The following is a 20,392-nucleotide window of genomic DNA, read 5'->3' on the forward strand; positions in this document are numbered from 1 at the left end:
TTTGTTAGTCATTAGCGATGTATATCGCATAAAAGATGTACTTATTAAGAATACAACCAACAAAATTGGGTTGTAGTCCTGAACCCGAAAGCTACTACTATTCTGTCGCTTTATCTACAGGTTTGGTGTGTTCCGAGATTTGTTTCCAAAATATCACCTTAACAGTTTTTACATTTACGTTCTCATTACAAAAGAACTGAAAAAATATGGCTCTGCATAAAATACCGGTTGTTTAATTATGCAAAAAAATATTACTTTGTAGGTACTATTGCTTTAAGGTATAGTTTTTTGCTTTTATTACCATAACATAAAGTGTTTTTATTGAAATCTGTTTTGAAAGAAGTTTGTATTTGCTGCACATGGTTGCCGTTGGTTCAAAGCGTTCTAACACGGCTTAGTTATGTAATCCGGCTCTCGTACAAAAATAGGTACACCGACACCAGTCTATTACCAACTGGCTCGTGGTGTCTGCACTTCTGTTGATTTTTATTTAGCCAAGTTCTCATCTAATAACAGATTCGAGATATTTATAGCCATACCCATTATTTATCTGTAGTTAGATAGACAGTCAATTGTAGAAAGTGTGAAATTTTAATCTGTTCTATATCTAATATTGTGACCTGATTCTCAATTAAGTTTATCCAAAAAGAAAAAGAAGAAAGTTTTTACTAAAATACGGTTATATTTGCAAAGATACACTAAATTTACGATAGTTCAATTACTGTTTAAAATTCAAATATAATTTAAAAATTAATCAAATCAATGGAGGCAATTGCTAATAAAAATCGGTTTGTTGCATGGATTATATGAACCAAAGTCAAAAATATTTATGTACAAAAACGTATTTACAACACTATATACTAGCTGTCCCCGCTGCTCCTCGAATAACGCCTTCTTCCACCCCAAGGAGCAGGTGAGATTTTATAAAATAAGTTCGTACCTGAACTTTACTGGGACAAAGGAATATTCGTACCAAATTTCACTTCTCTAGGCCTAGAACCACATGTGACGTGATAAGTTTGCAGATAAAGATATTCATAGGGAATGTAAACAGATTAATAATATAAATATATAGAAAAGCTAAAAACTAATTTTATCATCGACCGAACCATGCTATTTATTACACGAACTATCTCTGCGGTGGTTGGCGGGTTGGTCGAATGAGATACAATATTGTCCTACTTGTGCAAATTGCGTAACGGCCCTACACTTGAACTCAATTTGCCATCCAATGTCCCACTTTATTTGGTTTTGGTTCTTTTCTAGATAAAAAATTACTTTTATGTACAGTACAAAAAGCATCAAGTTTTTATCGTAACATTATTCCGATATAGTGGAGATTAACAGTTGTTTAGCATGGTGCCGTGGATTATTTTATGTTTAGCTTTTAACTGTAGTCTTGGCCGCGTCGCCGCGAGCGTTGTGCGTTATGCAAGAGGCTCAAACGGCTGTCACGATACCTTCTGGCTCCACGGCGGCGATAGAGTTACGCCACCTTGGCTTTCTCTAGTCAACGGCGCCCGAAACCTACACTTTTGTTTTCATGTTTGCCTCAAAATTTTATTTAATTATTTTCAAACATACAACATCTCTTCAGGTGGCATAAACTTAAAACAATAGTGTCGCTATTAACTACAGTCACTATTTTAGAATACAGTTTTATTAAATTTAGAGATGGTACAAAATAAAAATTGCCAGAGGTTCCCAAAATAAACAAAGCCTATGTCTTCGGATTATTATACACTAATTCGTCTTATTAACTGATATGAAACGATTTTTTTCTTTACTCCGTATGTAACGTATTGAAGGGTATTATTAAAATAAATTGTTCATTTAATTCCTCGGCAAGCTCCGTTTGACGCGGCATTAAAAGACGCTTCTTTGGGCTTTTGTTCTACACTACATTGCCACTTTAAGCCCTCGATGTCCTTTGTTCTCTCGGCGTATACGACGAGTATTTGCGCTGTACATCCGGGTAACCTCAGTATAATAAACCAACACTTACAAAAATATTTTGGCATGTATTTTTTAAATGATGTTTTTCAAGCTATTAACTCAATTAATAATATATTTCATATTTTGGTAATAATTTTCAATATAAATATATTTCACAAATGCCTTCTAAATGCTTCCAGTGTCTAGATTATTTACGTGACCCCTTTGTCTTAGATAATTAATAAAATTCATTTCGAAGTATATGTATTTTTGGCTTCGAGATAGAACAATATACATTATTTAATAGAAAACAACTTTTGTAGACTTTCTTAAATATAAAACCAAGTTACCAATATTTCTGCACAAATATTGGTAACTTGTTTTTATATTTAAGATATTATGGAGTATAATCATTTCAATTTATCGTTTTTTTCCCCAAAAAACGATAATTATTTTAATCTGAAGTCGTCTTAAAGGTTTGCTGTGTTATTTTATTAAAATCAATTTAATGAGAAAATAATAAGGGATAATAAACATGAGTAAAGTTTCCTAATAGTACAATAGCACCTTCACAATTATTTTAGTATATTGTTGTTAATAATTTTCTGTACATTTCTGAAATTTGTTATTATATACTTGTTACAGAGTTTATTACTATCTATATGTTATCGACATCATATCTAGGAAAATTTGCCGATATATTTATATACGAAAGCTAATTATATATGAAAGCTTTTATCTTGATTTGGTAACATCAATAAAGCTATGCTATTGTGGTAAGAGGTAAGATAATCCTTAATTATAAATTGTAAAGCTAAAAAGTGTAAAATCATATTAATTTTACCCTTTTTGAATCTTAATAAAGTGAAGAAAATAACATATGATTTATGTACAATCTTTTACTTTTTAAACCAATTTTTGATAAACCGAAGTAATCACGGTTCTTGTTGTAAAAGTCCTGACGCAAAAGCATTGTCTCTCGTGACGACGTATGCATCTCGTTATCAACTCTGGGGTCACCGGTTACCTCCGCTCACAACATGGAACAAATTATTATTTGTGTAATAAATTCAAGACCCTCTTAATATGTGCTTTCATCATCGATTTATGTTGAAAATTAAGTCAAATTCTACTTACTACGAGAGCAGTTTGAAAAAATTACATGGACAAAACGAAACATTCTTGCATTCTCAATACTAATCTAATCTTTTAAACATAGTTGCGTTAAAAATTAGCATGGAGGCGTATCCGAGGTCAGCAGGCGAGCCGTGGTCCGAGCTGCATAACGCCACGAGAGTTCATTTGAAATTCCTCGTTACCATGCCGCTGCCGGGCTCTTAATTTTCAAACTCCGCGCACGGTATTCGGTAGCGGGTTTATTATGCACAAATCGATTTCATTTAGCGCAGCGCACCTATTTCAGTCGCGCGCGACGCACGCTCGGCGCAGTTACTTCGCGACGCCGGCGACTACATGTACGCGCTTTTATATTTACCACATATACATCGCTCTCGCTAAATGTAATCACGGCGCTGTTGCACCAACATCTGCAGTATTGTATGTCGCACGTTACTATTTGACCTTGTATGTATACAAACATGAAACAGGTTTATGGAGCACTCGGCGACGACCGGCACCGTTTTATTTCTCGCCTAGCGTGTCCCTGACGCGGGATACAAATATCCACAGTCTCTTGCTAAATTTGTTAACGGCTGTAAAACAATCATTAACTGACCAATCTAAATATCCACAGCCGAATCACTGCGCTATATTTTTAATTTAGACGTGCAACTGTTTTTAGTATATTTGTATCTATTATAAGTAAAAAATAAATACCATTATTTTTTTTTATTAACCGTGGGAGAAAAACTTGTAAACTTCAAAAATTGAGAGCAAACGAAAGGGCAACCAAGGGTGCCTGAGATATGATCTTTGTTTCATGAAGAGTAATATCGAGGGTTGTTAGGAGGGTCGAAGCGGTCGTTGAACCGGCTGGCGGCCGGAGTGCTCGCGTGCATTTGGGCCCGGCGGGGGCACACTGCACTGGGCCGGTCGTTGACACCCCTCTGCTGCAGCGGCTGATGTACGAATTGATTTTGTTCCACCCCCGCTGACACGCAACGCGTCCATTTCGCTACGCACGTATTGTCCTTTACAGTCCTAAGCTATAAACTTTATCCTCCTATAGTGTATCGTACGCTTCTAATTAATTAAAATAAAAAAGAAGACCTTAAATGTTACGACATCACGGTGGTTAATTTACGTACAAAAATACACACAACCCTAAATTTTTACCCCTCTACGATCAACCCTTATTTTTTATTTGTAAATTAAAAACTAATTTTTTTTGCAAAACAACGTTTGCGGGATCAGCTAGTTAACATATATGATATTCATTTAATCATATTTACATAAACACAATAAATAGTATATAAAACCAAAACGGTTAAACTAACGCTAATAAAACTGAAATTTGTATGTAAAGTAAAAAAAATATTTAAATATTTCTTGCATCGTGAAAAACTTAAAATACATTATAGTGCATTTGTCATAGTCACCACTCTATACTGACAGTGTTGTATATTAATTTGACAAATTCACGAATATTTTCATCTTGTGAATGTCAAGTATAATAAGAGACTTTTATAAATTGATTTGGTAGAATGAATTTTTAATTCGTTTTATATTCACTTGTCAAGTCGCAAAAAAATTCTATCTTTTGTTAAGATGACCACAAGACAGGAATTCATTGAAAACACTTTTCATGCAAATGCATTTCTCGTTTTCTTTAACACATTATGTATCAAAAAAGAAAATCTCTTTGTCACCACTGTGTTACTTTAATTCACTATTGGCTTAATATTTGTCATTTATTTTTTATTATTATACATAATTCATTATACTCTGATCTATGAAATCGCATTGATTGCAAGACTATGGTCTGGTCTGGTAAGTACTACGGTCTTTATCGAGAACAAATATCTCCAAATGTAGACGTTGAGACGGTGATCAGCTCATGACTTCTTCTTCCTAATAAATAAGTTACTTGCTCCTTCATTTCAAAAAATATTTTTTATTCCCAAACTGAAATAATAAGAATTATAGGCATTCGCAATATAGCAGTAAAGTTCAATCGACAATTCAATTGACATGAGCCACGCATTTGAATTTCATATATGTACATATATAAGTGTGGTGTATGCATATATATATATATATATATATATATATATATATATATGCGCGTGTATATTTATAAATATATATGTATATATACAGAAATAATAATGATTATACCATTTATTAGTACCAAATGTAACTGAAATTTAGACAAATCTTTCCATTGGAATTAGTCCTTAGATTGAAATCGCCATGTCTGTTACGCACGACAGCTGGCAACACCACGCGTTAGAGCAGAAAATCAGATTCGAAGGAGTGCTTTGCTTGAAACCGCGTGACTAGACAGTTTTAAATGCAATGAAATTTGCATCCTGTCGTTCAAAACGATAAAAAGATTGAAATTCTTATTTTCAGTTCTTAACAGAAGCTAAATAGTCTCAAAGTAAATATACCTTTAGTCTCACTCTCACACACAAAAGTACCTTCTCTTTGTCCAATTCTGTAACTTTTACGATTACTAAATATTTTATAACATTATATTTTCACTTTATTTCCTTTTGTATTATTTATTTAACTTTCCTTTTAACTGTCGTGCACTATAAAATTTTCATTTATATGACATTTAATAATAGTTAATAATATTAAGTACACGAAAGAATACAAACAATACACGAAGTTATAATCTAGAATAGTTACTTTAGTTAATAGCGTCACTCTGGTTTACCTGTAAAGATATTGCACATTTCAAAATAAGTAAATAAAAAAATATTAAATAGATAACAAAATACTCTGCCATACCGCCATGTACCACAATAGTTTAAAAACAAGAACTATATAAAGTAATGTTTTTTTTCTAACTTTTAAAAAAATACAAAAGTATTAAACAGTATGAATACGATATGGCGATACCATTGAAATGATTTAATACAATAATATGCGTACGGACGGATGACGTCCGGAGTCAAGGAAGGTCGTGTGGGAATAACAAATCAATGGCGTGTCGGCGAATTCAAGTTTTTTTTTGCCTTTGAATACTACATGCGCATTTTGGTCAGAATTTAAACATACAGAAATTAAGTGTCCAACGATCACTTGGTTACATTCAATTCATCTTGTAAGTAAGTACGTTTACCTGGCCGACAGGTAAATTCGGTTAATCTGTAACGACTGGCACATCTACCTGGCAGTCCTACCTGAATCATTTTTCATTCTTATATTATTGCGCGTGCCGACTCTAAGACGCGATCGAAACAAAACCGGACGAACTTATTTTAAACGGAACGTCAAGTTGCCTGGGTTAGCTAGAGGTAGTGTAGTATACCGTTAGCATTGGCAATCGTTTACGTTATGAACTTAAAAATAACCTCTATTCGTTTCAAGTTTATCTTTCGTAAATTTAATTAAATTATTTATATAAATCAAAAAAAAAATGTACTAATGCATAAACTATATTAGGTGAATTAAAAAAGTATTTTGATTTTATAGACAACGAACACAAATTCGACCAATTAAAAACATTAAGTGTTATGAAGGAAAGCACCACTAAGTAGTAAAATTTCAGTAAATCATTTTTAACAAAAAACATGGTTTTTATGTTATTACACAAGTAATGGTAGTAATTTACTGATTAAATCTAGCATATATATGACAAAAGACAACGTAAACACCCAACTAGTGTAGTAATAACGACGACAATATTTAAAAGTGATAAATATAAAATTCATCGAATGGCTTATTTCCTTGATCCTTGTAAAAGAACATTTGCTTTAACGTCATTGGCTCAGAAGAGTACAATATCAGGTATTCGTAGAATTGTTATGAATGCATACGACGGGCGTGTACCTTGGTTTGAAATTACATTTGGAAACCGTAACCTAAATACACTGACATAGGGCCGTGAATGACCAGTCTTTTTTCTCCCGAATTGCATAATCTAATTGCAAATACATGGTTCCCTAATAATATGCCACAATTAACAAGTTCAACTCCCCTAGATCCCACTTTTGTTCAAAGATATTTTGTTTCGTGACCATGTTTCTTAAACAACTATTTTGTGCATCATGAATAAATATTTTATTTCCCGTGCTAAATTCGGAAGTACTAATGATAGATACGCTGGTATTTAATTTGTAGTTAAATGTTAATCGTTGCGGATAAATATATTACGACATTTGCATTATTAGTGGGTCCATAAACCAAGAAATTATACGGACCTGTCCGGATGAACTGGTCACCACAAGAACAGACGCGGTCGTTCACCAGGGGCCCTAGCCCTTCGCCCCGCCTACAAACCCAAGTCGTCGAAGCCGGTTGGCGCTTTGTATTTAAGTACTACTTAGTCAATATTTCGAATTTTTAATTTTTATAGAGCTTTAATATCGAGAGAAAACAGTACAACATCGCCTCCAAATCAAAATGTATGTTTTAGATATTGAACGAAAAAAATCTTCTATTATGTTAGTATAAATGACTATATAAAATGTTTTAGGGGCCTGTTAACCGTATAATGCTTAACAGTGCATTTATACGAAAATTGAGCAGAAGTTGATTATTGACTGTAGGATAGAAAAGATAAGAAACTGATAATGCGTTACATAGTTTGTATGCTGTACGTTGTTTACAAAGAGATAACAATTACCTATTGTATTTGTATACATACATATTATAATTTATTCGTGTTTCTATTTTTTCATTATTATTCGTAGGTTGGTAATATTCAGTGTTGCCACATAACTAAAATTCTACTTATATCGTAACAGCTATTTTAGTGCTATGAATTGTTAACTATGTGATAACTCGCCTCGTCGGCCAAGTTTTTATTTATAACAATAACTTAAACAAAAACAAAAAATGGTAGCTCAAAAAAAATACAACCACGTTCAAATTTTTTCAATCATGTTATAAATTATTTACCTGCGATATTGTTATATAAGGCCAGACAACTGGTTCCAGTCCAAAATTTGTTAAAGCAAAAATACCATTTTTGCAGTTAAAATTGGAAAAGTGCAGATTTTACGTAGGCAAATAATATTATAGTAATTTTATAATTGTAAAGCAGTATAGAATTTATTTTTTATTCAAAGCAATAAATATTTTTACAAATATCATACGTAAAAGTGGTAATATTTTAATCGTTGAGACTGGCAACATTACAATTTTGACAGCTAGCCAGCTGTGTGTAGATTGAAAAATATGTTGAAAAGCATATCTGTAGCTGTCCTTGATGTGTCATCCACTGCGATAATTCGATAGAAACGTGGTGTTTAATACATAAATATAAATGTATAAAATATTTAACTAGTAATGTTAAAAATATATTTGTACCCTTTATAATTTAGATTATTTGTCGTTCGTTCCGGTGGCAGGTACATTCTAATAATTATTAAATGTTAAAATGTTTATGTAACGTAGCATTGTTCAGATTGCTGAGTGTATATTTCATCTTTGTTCCAGATAGCTGCGCAGTGAATATCGATAGTTATTGTGCAGTGGCCTGACGCAGATCTTGTGTGCAGTGAGTGTGACGATAACTGAATAGGTGCGGCTTAAGGTGATGTGTTTGTGAGAAGAAATTACTCGGTGCAGTGGATGCAGAGGGGGCGGTGTAGCGCTCGCCCGGGCATGGTGCCGGGCAGGTAGCGGGCGCGGGCGGCCTGCGCAGGCCCCACACAAGCAGCCGCGTGTGTTTCCCAGCGTCGTCTATGGCCGAGCAACACATTACACCGTCGTCGCACTCTGCACTCACGCGAGAGTCCAACAGGTAAGAATTAGTAATTCCTGATAATAAACATTAACCCACCTATACCAGACGTAACTAATGTAAAATGATGTCCAACGAATGAAACCTGGCCTACTATAAAACAATAAATAATCAGAAGTATCTAAATACATTGTGTAATAAACAACAGTGTTGTGGTATAATATAATAACCACAGCACTGAAAAATATAACAATAAGTAGTGTAAGTTTAAAAGTGGTGTTTTACATGGAAGTAGATAAACATAATACAAATTGACATTTGTGGTTTTACATATAACTGATTAAAATAATAATGGGCATTAAGATTTGAATTGAGATTTGTAAATTGCAGGTCTACCCTGCACAGTATCTTAAAAATGTATTCTTTGCTATGTTTCAATATCGTCTTACCACCTGATAGACACCCACTACAAGGCATAGTTTAAAAAGTCATATTTGTAGATAAATTTGTAATGCAATCCTTATATTGAAGTTTCTGTTGAATTATTTTTCACCTACATGGAATTTATTTTCAATAACCTGCCCTTACATATTGAAAACAGTTATGTTAATTTGTATTTATACTTAAAATTGTTAAGTATAATCAAAGCTCAAAATATTTAATATAATAATTGGTTTGAGTTCCTTTAAATTCAATATAAAAATTCAAGACATATTTGTTCAAATTTTATCTAATGTAGGTAGGTGCCATTTTGTTCAATGACTTTTTGCCATCTTTTAGATGATACATGATGTGGTGGTTGTAAATATTTTCAGACTTATAATCAAAAAACACATACAATATAGATGATAATCTGAAACTGCCAAAAAATTCTGAAGAGAACCAAAAGGTGTGAAAATCTGAAGACGCATGATCAGAGCAGATGGCAAACAAAAGAGCTATATGGCAGATGTGTTGATACCTCTCGTAATTTCTACTAACTAAAGATGTGTATGATTTACCATTTTCAAGATGAAGGACCACACCCCTTCTATTGAGTAATTGTGGCAGTTTTTCCCAACTTATGATACAAACAACAACTTACTTTGATCTCATCAGTTGTTGGCACTAGAGGTTCAAGATTCTAAAGTTCTTGTCCACCTACAATTGGGGAATGAGAAACCTCATAAACAGGGCTATTAAAAAAATTAGAGACCTCAAAAATAATGTTTAGCATAATAAACTGGCCTTCAAATCCCACCATACACACAACATCACCTTATTATGAGATAATATAGATTTTGCTAGTCTGTGAATTGAGCCCAATTTTTGAATATCATCATTTTACATGTTCATGTCTTATGTGAACTACATTTAATCTCCAGTATCCAATCTTTATAAATTGTTCGGTTTCATCTTAACCTAGAATTACAAACAAGTACATAGACAATAGGTTTCTTTCAGTGAGGTCTAGAAATAATGAGCTTTTTTCATATGTTTTAAATTCTTAACTTTGTCATAATTAAAGATATGGCAAAATTGATCCAATTTTTATGAATGGGGTCCATTTCCTCCATAACTAGGTGACCAGAGCAAGATAATGTTTGATATCAACATTTCTGGATTAGGTCTTCTTTCTGCTCTTATGGGCACTGTTTCGTCCATAAACTTCAACTTCATTTTGTTTTCTTGTTTGCAATGCATCTTTTCATTTTTAAAAGTGTAATGTTTAATTTCTGCTTTAGATTTACTCATTTTGTCAAAAAAAAAAAAACAAATGAACTTGAAATAAAATTTCCTTACTTCTTTCTTTTTTTAAAATGTCACAGTTTGAATGTCATCAAAACCAGCATGATACAAATGTAGTACAATGTAATTCATTTTATTACTTATTAAGTTTACATATTTTTTGCAAAAATACTTTCCCATGCCTCTTATATATCATTCATACTCATTACATGTAAAGAAAAAAAAAGCTACAGAGCAACAATCACCCACTTGTTACTTAAGTGAGGTTCATTGTATTTTTATTTATAACAGGTATGTACCTCCAACAAATTTTAAATGTCATAAAGCATAACAATTCTACCACCATTGGCATTGCCCAATCAATATATTCATGGTAATATTGTGGTTCTTACACATTTGAGTCCATGTGTAAGAACCACAGTAATGAAGTGACATTTGGAAGTTATTTTTTATTTATTTATTATGGTCAGTGAATGCAGCAAATTTATGTAAAAGGTGTTATTTATGTGTTTTAGATGTGTGTCTTGACACATTCTAGTCCTTTCTTTTAAATCTTTAAACAAGACTTAAACTCTTAGTTCATGACCTAATATTATTTACATATAAATTTACTTATTTAACTATCAGATTTTTCAGGAAAATGTTTTAATAACTTGTTTTTACTTTGTATAAGATGTGCAATGTAAATAGCAGGCTAGAAACAAAAGTGTGCAATGCTCAGGCACAAGCCTTCTTCGGCACATGTTTTAGATTTTTGGTGCTTAGAAATGTTGGTTTACCCAAAACATTTTGCTTCTGTACATTGTGAGCCACCACTTAAAACATTATTAACATAAAGAATAAGCTTTGCAGAATAAAAACTGCTATAGTTATTAGTTGCTGTCTTTAATAACTAGACTTTCACTACTTGTTTCATAAAATACAAGTTTAAATTAAATTTATTTTTACCAAATACAAGTTAGAAGTTTGCTAATACTATGAGTCATGTACCGAGTACCTGGAAATGATCATATTAGTAATTACACTTAATTCACAAATTTTGTTTCATTATGCATAAACATTTTGTTTATTTTAGGTTCAGAAATATTAAATAATATAAATGAAAAAATATGTTAAAAAAATGTTTAAAAAAAATATGTTGTCTAACTACTTACTTATGAAGTAACTCCAACTATTTGCCTGTTACTAACAAAATAAAATATCTATTTTTATCCATAAAATATCTTTAATAGTTAGTCACAGATAAATCATTGGCAGAAGTGCATCATTTTTCTTATTATCTAATAATTTGTGATATTCACACAAATCTTCAAAATCTTATTACTATTAAGAATTATTAAAGAGGTCAGCAGCTGACAGGGAATTGTATCTTAGTCAGAGTTAAATAAACATAATATTTATATCAAACCAAATGTTTGCATATTTGTCTTGTTTGGTATGGTATTTAATTAATAATTTATACACACATTTTGCACTAGTGCAACAAATTTATTTGTCAATAATTACCCTTCATAATATGTAAAAAAAATCATTGTTACCTTAATTCAAATTAAAATGTTTTGGGTAAAGGCCTTCTCTAGATTTTTCCAAATTTGTCCATCTATACCAATTCTTTATTTAAATTAGGCCAGCAATTGTAACAAAGTCATCTACCTATTGTTTCATTGGGTTGCTGACACTTTTTACCTATTGGTCCTTCCACTTTGTTGTACTTAATGTCCATCGCTTGGCTAATGTGGTATGCCTATTACCATTCTTAGTGTCCAAGTCTCAGTGCTTTAGCTAGAGCATCTAGAAGTTTTGTTTTGTATTTATTCCTCTTCCTTATTATGTGCATATTTCATTGCTCATTGGCAAGCTGTAATTTTTGATTTTGCTTTCTCAGAAAACAGCCATGTTTGACAGCTATAGAGCAAACAGGAAATAAGGCAAGTTTTGAACAGTCTTCTTAAGGTTTATCTCTCATTTGATTCCTTGTGAACAAAACTTTTCATGAACATAGATGTCATCAATTTTGCATGGACAGTGTACCCTTAAAACATTGAAAAACTTATTAATTAAATAAGAAAAACAAATTACTATTTGGTACTAAAAATCTACATTAACAAATCCACCTTGAAAGAATATTAAAACATTTGGTATTTACAAAATACAATGACTTGTGCATTGTGGAATTTGATTGTATCCATGGTTACATGGAACTTAATGTTTTAATGTATAGAGGTAATTATTGGAATGAACTGGTTCAAAAAATATTGTATATTTGATTTTAAACCATCTTGATCTGTCCTTTGTTTTCAAAATGGTATTTTCTTGTGTTGTTGTTATCCTTAATGTATCACAATTATATAGTAGAATAGTCATGTAAACATTACACTTAGGTTACTAATAGGTTTTCCTATATTTATTTGAAATTTTGGGACATTAGTATTAAGCTAGTACAGTGTAAATTTTTTATGGTTTATTTACAGTTTACTTTTGTAGAAGATACACAGCTATGGTAAATATGATACTATTACAAACTTTAAATTAATGTGCTGAAGTCAACCCCTAAAAGTCTTTTATTATAAAACCTTTTTTTATGTTGGTATAAATACTCATAAATAATTATGTCAAATGTTAATAAGAAATGGATTGTATACTTTTAGTGCTCTGAACATTCATCTTTTATAATTTTAGCTGAAAAAATGATAATTTTAATTAAAAAAAAACTCAAAACTTTTTTTAAAATATTGCAGCTTATTAAATTTAGCTTACATTTATTAATGATACCCAAATTATATCTCATAATATGTGACAATGTTTATGTTCTTACTGTTTGTTATCATACATTGCATTACAAATTATTAAATGATAACAACTACATTTCCTTAAAATTTTCACCAACAAATTCTTTGAATCTAAATTAATGTATCTGTTAATCTATTGATTAATGTAAAAAATTACTTAATAATTGATCCTTAATAGTCATAATTCACAATTTTTAAGTGATTAAATAATTGATTCTATAATAGTAAAAATAAAGAAACCTTGTTTACAAGTATACAAGTAAGTATAGATTACCATTTTTTTTAAATGTATAAGGTTGCATTTACTTCGTGTTTGAATTTCTAAATTCTTTTATTTCTAACATTTATTTAATCTAGTAAAAATATATGTACTGTAATTCAAAAGATATTTAACCCTTTCTAAACTGCACATGTTATTGAAGACTATTCTCAAAATTAAAAATAGTTTTTTCTTAATTGACCTTTTTTTAGAAACATGTTTGCAAAGAAAATCAGTCCCTTTGTAACCCAATATTGTTTAAAAATATGATTACACACTTTTCTGGTGGGTACTTTCTACAATATTTTTTTACAAGATAAGGGGTAAATATGAAGTGTGTAAGGGAAAATAAATTAAAAGTACTTATTAAATGGAATAATAATTGTTTCTGAAATAGTCCTGAAACATGCAATTCTTTTTTTAAGCTCAACAATAAAGAAAATAATCCGTCTACCTTAATAAACATTTTTTTTAGAAGCAGTACAAAATTTTGTTGGAACCTTCCTATCACATCTGTGCAAAATCAAATCCCTGCAGACTCTTGATGTCGCCGGTGATTTCAGGAAGGCATCTCGGTGATCAGAGATGGGTAGTCCTGTAGGGTTTTACCCTTGTACACCAAAGTATTACGTAAGCAGTGGTCTCGTCCTCTTCGAGGCATGCCCAGAGTACAGACAGAGAACTGTGAAACAGATGTTAGTTGAAAAGACCATGACTAGTTAAGATCACTGAGCCATAGCAAGGTATTTGAAAGCCAGCAGCTTATTGTAGGCATTGCTTCTTTAGCTTGTTTGGATGATGGGTTCCGGACTGTAACCAATTATGCTAAAGCCTCTTCTGGTCAGTTCATTTGCATCACCAGCCCCTGGAGCCATTGTGATCTTTCAATCCATTGCAGTATTTAAAGTTTTTTATATACTTACCTCCATTAGACATGTATAACACTTTTATATTAACCTAGAGTTAATAGTGTGATTCCTTAAGGGTTAGTAACACCGCCTTACTGTAGAAGATAATTCGAACAAGGGCACCTCTTACCTGCTTAATAGTTAAGGCGTTCGTGTTTATGATATGCACACATTCAGGTTAGAACACTCTGCTGTGCTTATCTAGTTGTGTTGCTATGCTGATGTTTGAGTCTCCTGAGAATGTCCTGGAGCCTTCAGCAGTTGGGGTGTAAAAATGACCCTTGCTTCAGTTTTTGTTCAGCTTAATAATTTTGTTTAAAAATAATCTCCCAAATATAATCCAGGGTTACTGATGCAAGAAGGGCAAGAGTAATAAGTTTGTATATATATGTTTTCCGTCTATACAGCATTGTTCATATAATTTTCTTGGCATTATTCTGTCTTCATCTAAGCACAATTTCAGATGATCCTTTGAATAATATCTTGAAATCGGTAATTCTCAGTGCTTTCTTTTTCTCTTTAAAATTATTTTGCCATACTGTTGTCTGTACCCCTACACAGTCATTTTCAAAAATTTATCATGTGAGAATTAAAAATGGAGTTTTACGGATCACTCCCTAGTAGGCCCTTGTAGGCTTACCTACTGCTTACCTACAAAAAATTATTTTATTTAATGTCATCTCTGTCATCTCTGTGTCTTCACTAACTTTAGTTTCTTATTTTTCAATTTTGCTTTAACTTTCAATTTCATTAAAATATTACTAATCACTATTCTATGTTCTATGTCTTTCTCATCACTCTTATTTTAACACTTACTCATACATTATAATAAAATTTCAATTAATTTTCTATACTCTGCAAAGTACAAATCATCAATTTTACAAATTCTGCCCATTTTCTGCAATTGTGGTGGTCCTGGCTGTGGGTGACACATTTTAGAGGTTAAATTGAAATCAAAACCAAAAATTATCTTCAGATACTTAAGGTAATTTTTATTTTCTTGGACAGCCAGCATTAAGCAGCCATGGGCACAACCTCATGGCTGCTTCATCTACATTTACATGTTCCTCTGGTAATTGTACTTCAATCACATTGCATAACATGGTCTGCAGTCAATCTTTTTAGTTTATAAATATAATGCAACACCTGGTGTGCATCAAATGTCAATATTAGTAGTTTACAAGATTACACCAGCCACCAGCTTTAAAAAAATACTATTAATATTATTTTATATTAAGGTACAATTTTACAATACTTTTTGTACATATTTTATCTCTTTATAAATTTTTATATTAACTGCCACAATTAATAGATAGTATTTTCATTTATTTATAATTGAGCCTTTGTATTTATTGCTTTATAATTAATATTTAATGTGCTGGTTTACACATAAAATTAAAAATGGTAACAAGATTGACTTTATATTTAACAGTTACAATAGCAGGTGTTTATAAGTACCCTGTTTCTAATTTACCTGTATGGGACTGTCTGAATAAATATTGTATGTTTGCTTGTTATTGTAAAATATGTAAGAGATTTTTTTCTCAAAGATATGTGGGATATGGTGTTCAGGAGTAAATAATTGATTTATTTACACAGGTCTTCTCCTAGCAGGGTGGTGGGCGGTCGGTGGTTGCGTCAAGTGCGCCAAGCGAGTCGCAATCGCCGCAACAGACGCAACGTGACATCGCCTCTGCCGCGGTCCACCAACCGAAACTCAAGTCGCGCGTCTGACGCTGAACCTCAACAGCACGTTGAACTGCGAAGAAGCTCACGTCTAGTGAATTCATTGCCAAGGTCTGATTACTCTATCTCCGAACGCTGGTCTTACGGCGCAGACGTCTACGAGACTCGCTACGACACCGACTACAGAAGCGGAGACTCGTGGAAATACTCCAGCAGCGCTAATTCACGGCGCGGCCGGAATTCGTCGCATGAACGAAAAAAATATAAACGCCATTCAACTTCGACTAGCAAAACTACAGAAGAGTGCGTCGCGTACTGCACACGCTCGCGGACTGCTCTTAGATCCAGTGAGAGTGTTTGTGAGCCGCTCGCGAATACTCTGAGAACGCAAACATTATCGAGAGTACCAATTAATCAAAACGCCTCAGCGACTTCCACGCAAGAGCTTCCTTCAAATCAAACCGAAGGTGGGCTGCTGCCGTTAGACGAGAGGGACTTTGCCTACTCGCCGTTCAGTTCGTCGACTATAACCGAACTCATCGATTCGGATTATTCCGTGTACAGCCCAACAGCTAGCCGCAGGAAAGGCAAAAAACGCAAACGATCTACGCATCGTTCACTATCGAATAGAAAAAGTAATTGCTTGGTAGACATCGAAGATTGTAAAAAGAAGTTTAAGATAGATCCCTACAAAGAGGCCGACGAAACAAGCGAGGACGCTATTTCAGATAGCCGCCCGGAATACGATTCAGAGAGACCAGAGTCGGCCTCCGCCTCGCATTCCTCGTGCACCTACTTGCTGCGCAACAGGAACCATCGAGACCTACCGCCGCCCACGGCGACTGTAATTAGTGATCATTCAGGTAATCTATCAACGACCTCGTTATCCTAATATTCGTTAACGCATTCCAAATAATTTTCATGTCTTGTAATTTGTCATTTCACTATCCTTAATATCTCATTATGCCATCGAAAATATTGTTTAGTATTAATTACTGAATGCTAATAATTGGTTATACGGGGCTATAAAAGGTTAGTCTCATTAAACAATTATCACAGTCGTTATCCTCTATCTGTATCGAATGCATCCATTCATAAAACATAAATTGTGTGTTTATAGTAAGTAATCTTTCAAAACTGTGTTTGCAGCCAGTACTTCTACGAGTGAGGTGGGTAAAAATCAGACAGTGATTGAACGCAAGAGCTCGGAATTTTGTGGAAGAACCGTTACGCCACCACCGTATAAAGATTTGCAAGGTGATTATTAGAATACTATTAATTTTCAATTAAATTTATTATTCTGTTACAATTAGATGTCATTAGCGAAAATCAATTTGTGTATAATTATTTAATGGTGTCTTACAGAAGCCAGCTCGTCGAAGGTACCCACTAGTGAGAGCAAGCTTCTCATCGTTCCACGCGACCTCCCGTATTTAAGGCAAACTAACGCTCGTAGGGTAAGTGAAATTAATAGTTGAATTATATGAGGCAACGTTCTGTAAGTACTTATTGACCTTTTGTTGTTTGCAGAGTATCGCTGCTGCGACGGGTGCGACCCTGGGTGCTTGCTTGACTAGAGGTGCTGGTACTTCGCAGCGCCAGAGGCAGGACGCTGCTTCGAAAACACAGGTACGGAATTTTTATTACATTTTTTTATTATTTTACTATTTACAGAATAGTAAATTTTTTTATACAACAGAGAACGACAATCTATCATTTACACAGGCTATCGTTTCTATTTTTTTGTTTTTCACATTTCCACTTTTCTCTAGTGGTGATATTTTCGTAGCAAAAGATCGTTCTTAGCGATGAGACTACCTATTGTTACACTAGCAATATATAGTTTAATGCATATAACTTCAGTACTTAGTCTATTTCTTTAGTAGTATGTAACTAGTAAAGCAATAAGTGTATTTTTAAATAGCAGAGTTATTCTGCCTTGTTATCATATTTTAAAAACTGATCTATTTAAAACATTCCATGTAAGAACTTGGAGTCTAATGATGACCAAACCACAACGTCCTTTTTAACAAACTATTGTTTTGCACGGACGCATATGGTAAACGTTAATTGGAAGGTTAGCTTTTTGTTCTTTTATGTATCAGTCAATTATGAGTATGGTTTTTTTTTAGGTATCTGGGAGTGAGGAGGCGAGCGGGAGCTCGACGGCCGGGCGGCGAGCGCGTGCGCGCGACATGCCGCAGCCGCAGCCGGCATCTACGCGTCGAGAAAAACGAGGTGAGCTTAAACCACAGGCTTTCCCTAGCCACTATGCCCAATCTACTGCACTATAACAACGTGTATCGACTGAGGGCACTTGAGTCTGGTCATTTCATCGTGCGTCCACCGAAGCGATCTAAGAGCTAGACGGTCCTAATCCTTTAAAATAGTAGTATGTAGTGGTTTGAGACGATCCTCCTCAGAGGCCTTCGAGTTTCATTACCTTTGAAAGGGTTTTAGGCTAGGCGCCTTTTGCAACCTGATGCTCCGAACCCATAGAATCTGCAAATGTCATTTCGATTGTATTATCGATTACAATAACCATAACAAATTAATTCCCGTTAAACACACATTACCAATTTCTTCAAATGAAGACAGTTCATTTTTTAAGATAGCTTAAACAATTAGCTGTTTTTTTATATTTTTATACCACAAAGTTTTTTATGAAAAGTAAAAAATGCTATGAGAAGACTCTTTTCTTTAACCATACAGATCATTGAGTAGATTTTTTCTAAACATTTTTTGATTTAATACAAAATAAAAAAGGCATAGGGATGTGTGACCAAACAAATAATGTTGTGTACATCAAGTATTAAGATGAAAATTTAATCTAATATATAAAATTCTCGTGTCACGGTGTTCGAACTTGAACTCCTCTGAAACGGCTTGACTGATGTTTACCTTTTTTTTTATTTGTAAATTCAAATATCAATTTTTTTTTGCAAAACAACGTTTGCGGGATCAGCTAGTCATATTATAAAGAGAATGCTTTCCGGAACATTCAATCAACAGTAGTGTGCAAATAAATCGCATTTTATTTAAGTTTTTTTTATTGGGCTTTAATTTTTGACTGTACAAAATGTGAAGGCAAATGACTGGACAAGGGGGGTGCTAGTAAACCATTTAATTTCCCTTGCCAAACAAAAATAATGCAAATCATTCTCTCGTCATGTAACTTACAAAATACACCAGAAAAATAAAACTAAGTCATGAGTCTTGTTGTTAGTAAATAAAACTTTTGAGACTGACCTGTTATTGACATATAATTACAGCGCATAAAAGCAATAATACTTGTAAAACATAACATAAATCTGTAGAAAATATGTATATTACATCATCATATTTATGTTGAGACTTGAATTAAATTGGACCTAGTGTCTGCCCAAAAAAACTTTTTTCTGTAAAATAATAATAGTATGTTTCTTTGCTTCTTCCTATTTAAATGTATCTGATGAATACCAAGTTAAGATTTTATTTTTAAGCCTTGATGTGGCTTGTTATTACACAGTTATATGTCATTGATTGTTGAACACTTTGTTCAACTATTTTATTTATAATGATGTCAATTAAATATTTGTTTTCCTTAGATATATTACTTTTCATTGACAGCACTAAGTATTTTTTTTATTATTCAGGCAAAACCAGCCTGGGTTCGTGTGCTAGTACTGGTGGTGCGTCCAGCCGGTCCCACCCCCAGCCTTTAACCACGGTAAATATGTTTATCATGAAATGCTTTCAATTGTTTCAAACTCTTTCATGATTAATTTTTTAACATTAATATAAAATGTTTAATGTGTAGGGTGCCGTGGCGTCCACTTCTTCCACACCGCCGGTGTCCGCTTCGGCCGTTTCGATGCCTGACAGTGCATCCAACGATGCCAAGCCCAAAGGCAAAGGTTTGTAAAAGTATAGGCATAAACAAAAAATCCTTAATTTTTTTCTACTAATACCAATATGAATAATGCCTTTGTAGTTTTATATAGAATTGGTAGTGTGTAATAAAAAAACAAATGGTACAACTTTATTAAAACTTAATGCACTGACATTAATGCTTTTCAAAAAAAAAATTAATGAAATTAATATTATTAAATAGAAAATAGAGATTTGGAACATCAATCAATATAAATTTTTGTAACAAAATATTTGGAAACATTTTTATTAATAATATGACTGATAACTATGACTTGATAATAGACATGTACTGTTGTTTACTTGAAGAAAGTATAGTTGTACTCTATTCATATCACGTATTTTGTTTTAAATTAGA

General features: G+C 32.9%; 1 protein-coding gene across 1 annotated transcript in view; it reads left to right on the forward strand.

Moving 5' to 3' along the window:
• Positions 1–20,392, forward strand: part of ctrip (E3 ubiquitin-protein ligase ctrip) — a 50,351-nt gene that overhangs the window by 8,251 nt on the left and 21,708 nt on the right. The window contains exons 2-9 of the mRNA XM_068772733.1: positions 8,509–8,815; positions 16,039–16,988; positions 17,275–17,382; positions 17,491–17,582; positions 17,656–17,754; positions 18,258–18,363; positions 19,761–19,834; positions 19,925–20,021. Coding sequence (XP_068628834.1) covers positions 8,757–8,815; positions 16,039–16,988; positions 17,275–17,382; positions 17,491–17,582; positions 17,656–17,754; positions 18,258–18,363; positions 19,761–19,834; positions 19,925–20,021 — 1,585 coding nt within the window. The 5' untranslated portion in view covers positions 8,509–8,756. The remainder of the gene's footprint in view (positions 1–8,508; positions 8,816–16,038; positions 16,989–17,274; positions 17,383–17,490; positions 17,583–17,655; positions 17,755–18,257; positions 18,364–19,760; positions 19,835–19,924; positions 20,022–20,392) is intronic.

The sequence above is a fragment of the Battus philenor genome, unplaced genomic scaffold (assembly GCF_028537555.1).
Source record: "Battus philenor isolate CCGP_79_NKW_IND1 unplaced genomic scaffold, ilBatPhil1.0.hap1 SCAF_5, whole genome shotgun sequence".
Classification (NCBI taxonomy): domain Eukaryota; kingdom Metazoa; phylum Arthropoda; class Insecta; order Lepidoptera; family Papilionidae; genus Battus; species Battus philenor.